This window comes from Artemia franciscana, chromosome 13 (assembly GCF_032884065.1).
Source record: "Artemia franciscana chromosome 13, ASM3288406v1, whole genome shotgun sequence".
Classification (NCBI taxonomy): Eukaryota; Metazoa; Arthropoda; class Branchiopoda; order Anostraca; family Artemiidae; genus Artemia; species Artemia franciscana.
Genome location: NC_088875.1, coordinates 41531177 through 41540791, shown reverse-complemented (window position 1 = coordinate 41540791; position 9615 = coordinate 41531177). Strand labels below are relative to the sequence as shown.

The following is a 9615-nucleotide window of genomic DNA, read 5'->3' as shown; positions in this document are numbered from 1 at the left end:
TAGGAATAAACCCTTTTATTTTGACAGTGAAACACACAAAAATATCTGGATATTTCGGTTACATAAACAATAGCCGTCTTCAGCAGATAAAATAGAGTTTATCTGCTGAAGATGGCCACTGTATATGTGACCGAAATACCCAGAGATTTTTTTTTACTGTCAAATAAAAGGATTTATCGCTCTTGAACTGTTATTTGTAAGAAAAAATATAAAATAAAATAGAAAATAAAATATATGGTAAGGGGACTTGAGTAGAGAAAAGGGGGCAAAATATTTTTCCCAAGTCAAAAATATACACCAGTTCTTTTTCTTTGATATGCTGTCAAAAACCCAACGCCACAGTCTGCTAGTAGATTCCTTTGGAGTAGCTTCTGTTCCGGGCCAGTAGTGCTTCCACATTGTACCTATATATCATTCCCCGATCCCAGAAAACAAAAGCGAGATGAGATCCTAACAGAAAAAGAGTGAGAAAAAATAAATAAATAAAGTTTAAAGAACAATATATTTAAGAACAACCATACAAAAACATAGCAAAACAGTATAATTAATTAAAAAACCAGTTTCGAGAATGGAAATACAAAATACTACCAGATTAGGCTTTAAATGAAACATCTATCTCAAAATAGTTTAGTAACTCGTTCATTAACTAGTAATGATAAGAGACTAGAATCAGGCAACAGAGTTTAATTCTTAATGTGAAATAAGGGTCATATTCAAGGTCAGGCAAAGTTTTCCTTTTGTTTGGCATACTACATGTCGTATTTGAACATTTCACAAATTTAACCTCCCTTTGTTCCACCCCTACCTAAGGATTAATGGGGTTAACCGTTGCCCGCTGAGACTAAAAACTAGTTTTAAGGAGTGTGATATCAGTTAAGTAACCTGCCTTCGACCCTTCAGTTTTCTTGTGAATCGTTGTATGTTTTTTAGGCAAAGTTGTTAATGCAAAGGTCTTGTGAAGAATCAAATTAGTTATCTTTGGCTTTAATTGATGCCCGGATTAGATAAAGTCCAATGCAATTGTAATACCCCGGCTAAATCCTTAATAAATCCAAAGGCCAAAACAATGTTGCATAATTGTTCACTTTTAGGCATAGGAAAATTATGATCGCCAGACCCCAATTATACATGCTATAAAATTAGCCCCATGTAACTTGAAATAGAGTCCGTATCCCTTATCCAAAGATTTTCGTCAGGAATTTACAACGCAACTTTTAGGTCGATTAGGAATTTAATAATATTTTTCGATCTTTAGTTTATTATTCTTCCATCTTTTTCCTTGGTTCTTTAATTAATTTTATGTGTTTGAAAACCTCAAATATGAAAGACATTAACCGGGAAGGACCTAATAAAACTTCAACCTAAAAGACCAGGGGTTTCCAATTGTTTTTTTTTCTATCTTCCTATTTAATTCGATAAAAATTACATTCGAAGGTGTAACCTAACTAGGAGGGGGGTGGGGCACGTGCCCCCGACATAAATTCTGCATCTGCCCCTGAACGTAACCAAACTATAAATCACGTATTGGATACATTATTTGGCCTTAAACAATCCTATCATGGGCCATCCTACTTTTGCCGTTAAATGTGGTTATAGTATTTTTCAGGGATTAGAGGCTACAAATGAACTCGCAATGCAGGCAATCTCTGAAAACTGCCTGAAGAGGTTTGATTCCCAATTATTTTGAAATTTTGGTAAAAAGGAAAATAATTTGGAGAAGGCCTTCTTTCAAACTGTAACCCAAGGATACGTACCGACGAGTCTGCAAAAAAAAAAAAAAAAAAAAAAATTCAAGGTTGAGATCTAGAATCTGGATTACTCTAGCTACATCTCAGCGGTCAAAATCTTACGGTATCCGGATATTCTAAATTTGTTAGCTTTATGAACATACTCTGAGAAAATATGGCTCAATACAATAGTAAAGTTCAGACACATAACACACGCTCTTCCAGTCTCGAAAACAGATGTCTTGTCGAAGGGGGGGGGGGGGGTCCCATCTCCTTGACGTTGGTTCACTGTGGTAATTTTCACTTGTATTACAAATCTGCCGGGCGAAAAAATAACTAACAAAAAAAAAAAATCAAATAAGTCACAGAAACTACACCAGTACAGATTTTAAAGTTGGAAAGTTACATTTCTGAGTCAATTCTTTATAGTCCCCTTCCTTCCAAATAAAAGTGATATAACCAGAAAGAGAAGGTATCTTCTGGGGGGTTGAGTGGTGTTTCTAAGTTGAACACTCACAGTTCCTTTTCAAGAGTGACCATTTTACAGACAAGCATGTCTGAACGTACCTGAACACCGAAAAAGGGAAAAATTTTTAAAATCACTCATTGTTTTTCAACAAAAATTATCCAAATGCACGTGCAAAGTTAGATATTTTCACTCCAATCTAATCCAACAATGAATTTTAATGGCAAGGACATTTATAATTTGTGTGAGAACTAAAGGAGCCATGCATGAGTAAAGCAAGCTTGACGGCTGATTCTGGCGTTGCTTCAACACGTACTTCATTCTCCAGGTCCAATTCATGCGCAGGACCTAAAAAAAAAAAAAAAAATTTAAAGTTAATAATATATAAGACAGACTCGGCTAGACATGAAATATATCCCAGTAGGTATGTATGCAAAGTAGATGGTGCTTTAAACCCCTACCCTAGTTTTCGATTAAAATAATTTCTATATTATTGTTCAATAAAATAAAATAGCCAGTTTTTGCTGTTTTTTTTTATGAACTTCGATTGCAGCTTGCAAAAACAGAATCAAGAAGTTATTTTTTTTTTACAAAAGCAGGGAAAATGGGCTTTCCTTAACTGGGAAGATATTCGGGAGCGGATATACAGCCTAAATCAACGAGAGATTTTTCTAAACGAAAGATTCTATAAAAATATGCAATAAAACGAAGGAAAGAGGAGAACAAGTACTAAGAACTCACATGGCACTTGTGACGAGGCCGGAAGAGCCAAGAGCTCATATGGCATGAGCTTTAGCACAGTTCTAAGAATCAATAGATTGATTTAAACGGAAAATCAGAGGCTTAAGGCCGGTCGGGATTTAAAATAAGAGCTCTGAGACACGAGGTCCTTCTAAATATCAAAATTCATGAAGGTCTGATCACCCACTCCTAAGCTAAAAATACCTAATTTTTCTAATCTTTCCTCTCCCTTCAGCCCCTCAGATGGTCGAATCGGGGAAAACGACTTTATCAAGTCAATTTGTACAGGTCCCTGACACACCTACCAATTTTCATTGTCCTAGCACGTCCAGAAGCACCAAACTCGCCAAAGCACTGGACCCCCCTAACTCCCCCAAAGAGAAAAATATCTCAAGTTAAAAATATCTCAATTTTTCCGAATTAACACCACAAACTCCACCAAACAGAGCTTATCCGTCCCAATTATGTCAATCACGTTCCAGATGATCAAATCGGGAAACGACTATTTCTAATTTAATCTGGTCTGGTCCCTGATACACCTGCCAAATGTTATCATCCTAGCTTATGTGAAAGTGACTAAACTAGCAGAACCGGGACCGACAGACAGACCGAAAGACCGACAAAATTTGCGATCGCTACATGTCACTTGGTAACTACCAAGTGCCATAAAAACCAATCTAGATGCGGCTAAAATCTAAGGATAGCTTTTCATAAGTTTAAAGTGAAAAAGAGGCAAACACTAGGCCGAACATGATTTTTTTTTCAGCTTTAAAACCTGTCCTCAAAAACCTGTCCTTAACTGGGAAAATATTCGGGAGCGGATATACAACCTAAATCAACGAAAGATTTTGAAAAGATTTTATAAAAAAAAAAATGTAATAAAACAAAATGAAGAGAAAAAAAAACGGTTTATATGCGGCTCAAATTTTAGGAAAGATTTTCATAAGTTTAAACTGAAAAAGAGGCAGACAATAGGCCAAACTTGATTTTTTGTTTTCAGCTTCAAAACCTGTCCTCAAAAACCTTTCCTTAACTGGGAAAATATTCGGGAGCGGATATACAGCCTAAATAAACGAAAGATTTTTGAAAGATTCTATAAAAATAAGTAACAAAACAAAAGACAGAGAAAAAAAAAAAACGGTTTAGATGCGGCTAAAATCTTAGGAAAGCTTTTCATAAATTTAAAGTGAAAAAAAAAGGCAGACAATAGGGCAAACTTGATTTTTTTTTTTTTTTTCAGCTTGAAAACCTGTTCTCAAAAACCTTTCCTTAACTGGGAAAATATTCGGGAGCGGATATACAGCCTAAATCAATGAAAGATTTTTGAAAGATTCTACAAAAATATATAATAAAACAAAAGAAAGAGAAAAAAACGGTTTAGATGCGGCTAAAATCTTAGGAATGCTTTTCATAAATTTAAAGTGAAAAAGAGGCCGACACTAGGCCAAACTTGATTTTTTTTTCAGCTTCAAAACCTTTCCTTAACTGGGAAAAATATTCGGGAGCGGATATACAGCCTAAATCAACGAAATATTTTTGAAAGATTCTATAAAAATATGTAAAAGAACAAAACAAAGAGAAAAAAACAAGAGCTAAGAGCTCATTTGGAACTTTTGACGGGGTCGGAAGAGCCAACAGCCAAGACTTCATATGGCATGAGCTCTAGCAAAATTCTAAGAATCAATAGATTGATTTCAAAGGAAAATAAGAGGCTTAATGCCGGTCGGGATTTGAAATAAGAGCTCTGAGACACAAGGCCCTTCTAGATTAATTAAGATCCGATCACCCACTCGTAAGTTAAAAATACCTCAGTTTATCTAATTTTTCCTCTCCTTTCAGCCCCCCCCCCCCCCCCAGATGGTCCAATCGGGAAAAACAACTTTATCACGTCAATTTGTGCATGTTCCTGACACGCCTATCAAATTTCAGCGTCCTAGCACATCCAGAAGCACCAAACTCGCCAAAGCACTGGACCCCCTTAACTCCCCCAAAGAGAGCGGATCCAGTCCAGTTACGTCAATCACGTATCTACGACATTTACTTATTCTACCCACCAAGTTTCATCCCGATCTCTCCACTCTAAGCGTTTTCCAAGATTTCCGGTTTCCCCCTCCAACTCCCTGCAATTCACCAGATCTGGTCGGGATTTAAAATAAGAGCTCTGAGACATGGATTCCTTCTAAATATCAAATTTCATTAAGATCTGGTCACCCGTTCTTAAGCTAAAAATACCTCAATTTTTCTATTTTTCCGCATTAACACCCCCCCCCCCACTCCCCAAAAGCGAAAGGATCCGCTCCATTTATGTCAATCACGTATCTAGAACTTGTGCTTATTCTTTCCATCAAGTTTCATCCCAATCTCTCCACTCTAAGCGTTTTCCAAGATTTCCAAGTTTTCTGTTTCCCTCCTCCAACCCCCTATGTCCCGGATCCGATTCTAATTAAATATGGAGCATCTGAGACATAAGGTCTTTCTATATCAAGTTTCATTAAGATCAAATTATCCATTCGTAAGATAAAGATATCTCAATTTTCACGTTTTCCAAGATTTCCAGTTTCCCCCTTAAACTCCCACAATGTCACCGGTTTTGGTCGGGATTTAAAATGAGAGCTTTGAAGCACAAGATACTTCTAAATATCAATTTCATTAATATCTGATTACCCGTTCGTAAGTTACAAATAACTCATTTTTTTCTAATTTTTCCGAATTAACACCCTCTCCCCCAACTCCCCCAAAGAGAGCGGATCTGGTCCGGTTATGTCAGTCACGTATCTTGGAATTGTGCTTATTCTTCCCACCAAGTTTCAGCCTGACATTTCCACTCTAACCCTTTTCCAAGATTTCTGGTCCCCCTCCCAACTCCCCCCAATAACACTGGATCCGATCGGGTTTTAAAATAAGAGATCTGAGTTACGAGGTACTTCTAAATATGAAATTTCATTAAGATCCGATCACTCCTTCGTTAGTTAAAAATACCTTATTTTTTCTAATTTTTCAGAATTAGACCTCCCCCCAACTCCCCCAAAGAGAGCGGATCCGTTCCGGTTATGTCAATCACGCATCTAGGGCTTGTAATTAATTTTCCACCAAGTTTCATCCCGATCCCTCCACTCTAATCGTTTTCCAAGATTTTAGGTTTCCCTCTCCAATTCCCCCCAATGTCACCGGATCCGGTCGGGATTTAAAATAAGAGCTCTGAGACATGATATCCTTCTAAATACCAAAATTAATTAAGATCCGATCACCCGTTCGAAAGTTAAAAAACCTCATCATTTCTAATTTTTCCAGATGGTCGAATCTGGGAAACGACTATATATAATTTAACAAGTCTGGTCAATGATACGCCTGCCAAATTTCATCGTCCTAGTTTATCTGGAAGTGTTAAACTAGCAAAACCGGGATCGACAAACAGACAGACAGAGAGACAGACCGACAGAATTTGCGATATGTCACTTGGTTAATACCAAATGCCATAAAAACCGGTTTAGATAAGGCTAAAATCTTAGGAAAGCTTTTCATAAGTTTAAAGTGAAAAAGATGCAGACATTAGGCCAAACTTGATTTTTTCTTTTTTTTCAGCTTTAAAACCTGTCCTCAAAAACCTTTCCTTAACTGAGAAAATATTCGGGAGCGGACATACAGCCTTAATCATCAAAAGAATTTTGAAATATTCTATAAAAATATGTAATAAAACAAAAGAAAGAGAAAAAAAAACGGTTTAGAAGCGGCTAAAATCTTAGGAATGCTTTTCATAAGTTTAAAGTGAACAAGAGCTAAGAGCTCATATGGCACTTGAAACGAGGCAAGAAGAGCCAAGAGCTCAAAAGGTATGAGCGCCAACAAAATTCTAAGAATCAACAGATCGATTTAAAAGGAAAATCAGAGGCTTAATACCGGTCAGGATTTAAAATAAGATCTCTGAGTCACAATGTCCTTCTAAATATCAAAATTCATTAAGATCCAATCACCCACTCGTAAGTTATAAATACCTCATTTTTTCTAATTTTTCTCTCCCTTTAGCCGCCTCCCCCCCCAGATGGTCGAATTTGGGAAATTCTTCCCATCCAGTTTCATCCTGATCTCTCCTCTTTAAGTATTTTCTAAGATTTCCGCCCCCCAACTGCCCCCCAATGACGCTGGATCCAGTTGAGATTTAAAATAAGAGATCTGAGTTACGAGGTCCTTCTAAATATGAAGTTTCATGAAGATCCGATCACTCCTTCGTAAGTTAAAAATACGTCATTTTTTCTAATTTTTCAGAATTAACACCCCCCCCCCCCCCAATAGAGCAGATCCGTTCCAATTATGTCAATCACGTATCTAAGACTTCTGCTTATTTTTTCCACCAAGTTTCATCCCGATCCCTCCAATCTAAGCGTTTTCCATGATTTTAGATTCCCCCTCCCCAAACTCCCCCCAATGTCACCAGATCCGGTCGGGATTTAAAATAAGAGCTTTGAGACACGATATCCTTCTAAATATCAAATTTCATTGAGATCCGATCACCCGTTCGTAAGTTAAAAATACCTCATTTTTTCTAATCTTTCAGAATTAAACCCCCCCCAACTACCCAAAGAGAACGGATCCGTTCCGGTTAGGTCAATCATGTTATCTAGGACTTGTGCTTATTTTTTCCCACCAAGTTTCATCCCGATCCCTTCACTCTAAGTGTTTTCCAAGATTTTAGGTTTCCCCCTCCTAACTCCCCCCCAATGTCACCAGATCCGGTCGGGATTTAAAATAATAGCTCTGAGACACGATATCCTTCCAAATGTCTAATTTCATTAAGATCTGATCAACCGTTCGTAAGTTAAAAATACCTCATTTTTTCTAATTTTTCAGAATTAACCCCCCCCCCCCAACTACCCAAAAGAGAGCGGATCCGTTCCGGTTAGGCCAATCATGTATTTAGGACTTGTGCTTATTTTTCCCCACCAAGTTTCATCCCGATCCCTTCACTCTAAGTGTTTTCCAAGATTTTAGATTTCCCCCTCCCAACTTCCAAACTTCAAATTTCATTAAGATCTGATCAACCGTTCGTAAGTTAAAAATACTTCATTTTTTCTATTTTTTCCGAATTAACCGGCCCCCCACTCCCCCCCAGATGGTCAAATCGGGAAAACGACTATTTCTAATTTAATCTGGTCCGGTCCCTGATACGCCTGCCAAATTTTACCGCCCTAGCTTACCTGGAAGTGCCTAAAGTAGCAAAACCAGGACCGACAGACTGCCAGAATTTGCGATTGCTATATGCCACTTGGTTAATACCAAGTGCCATAAAAAGAGGCAGACACTCGGTCAGACTTGATTTTTTTTTTTTCAGCTTTAAAACCTGTCCTCAAAAATTTTTCCTTAACTGGGAAAATATCCGGGAGCGGATATACAACCTAAATCAACGAAAGATTTTTGAAAGATTCTATAAAAATATGTAATAAAACAAAAGAAAGAGAAAAAACGGTTTAGATGCGGCTAAAATCTTAGAAAAGCTTTTCATAAGTTTAAAGTGAAAAAGAGGTAGACACTAGGCCAAACTTAATTTTTTTTTTTTTTTCCAGCTCTAAACCTGTCCTCAGAAACCTTAAAATATTCGGTACAGAGAAGTTCTATTCAACAATCTTTATAAATCAAGCCTCAATATCCTCTTCCTCCTTACAGCTTTCACTAGCGGTATTCGCATCATGTAAACCAAGAAAGATAATGTTATATTAGACAACCCCGCCTTTTTAATATAAGACAAAAGATCATTTAAATAGGACATTAATTCTCACATCAGTAAAATATGATCCAAGTTCCATTTTATTCCATTCAAGTTCTTGCGAATCTGGATTCCTTGGTGGATATCAGTGATACTGACCTTGAGTTCGGCTCTAAAGGACAAAATCGAGCTAACAAATCATTTTTTGTTCATATCTTACAACAGATACAATTTTGCTGCAAGTATAGTCGAATTTTGGGTCAATGAGCATTCAAGATTTGCTCATTCGGTTAAACGCTGTTTCAAATCAACCCGAGCCGCACCCTCAAAGGAATAAGAATACAAAATTGAGATGAGGGAACATATAAATTTGTCTCTGAGAAAAAACTAAACAAATTAACAAGCGCCAACTAGCCTTGCTAAGCAAGATCATAAAGTTGACTAAAAATACCTTTTATTCATCATTTCTTTTTTTCATTGAAGTTTACACGAGTCAATGATCAAGAGCCTCTTTTGCCAAAAGGCGACAGACGTATATTTGGGTATATTTACGGAACAGGCACATATCCAACAAATCAATGTAGCCTAATACACTCTATCCAGAGAAAGAGCTAGAACAAAAGAATTTGCATATCATCAAGAAATTTCAGACTGGATCAAAAGAAACTTAGACCTTTAATTAAAATCCTAATTTTATTTCTACTCAAATCCTATAAAAACTAGTTTCGGATTATTTTTTCTAGTTCACCTGTGTAACGCTCCTCTGTTCGTAGCTCCCGTAATTTGTAATCCCAATTATGTCCATATTGAACCATGAAAGATCCCCTTTAATTAAGTATTCGATTTTCTAAGGATTCTCTCCTATTTGGTTCACTTTAAAAAGACAAGCCAATTATACGCGTTAAAATATAGAGAAAATAAAATTCTCTTATTAGCAAAGAAAATTGAGTGGCCTCAAATAATAAGTGAATATATTCATACAT

The 9615-nt window shown here is 36.8% G+C and overlaps 1 protein-coding gene across 2 annotated transcripts in view; it reads right to left on the bottom strand.

The window, feature by feature from the left end:
* Window positions 1–483: 483 nt before the first annotated feature.
* The window catches only part of LOC136034944 (general transcription factor 3C polypeptide 1-like), a 136030-nt gene continuing 126898 nt past the window's right edge, over window positions 484–9615 (bottom strand). For both annotated transcript variants that reach the window (XM_065716482.1, XM_065716483.1), the window contains exon 26: window positions 484–2541. In XM_065716482.1, coding sequence (XP_065572554.1) covers window positions 2411–2541 — 131 coding nt within the window. In that variant the 3' untranslated portion in view covers window positions 484–2410. The remainder of the gene's footprint in view (window positions 2542–9615) is intronic.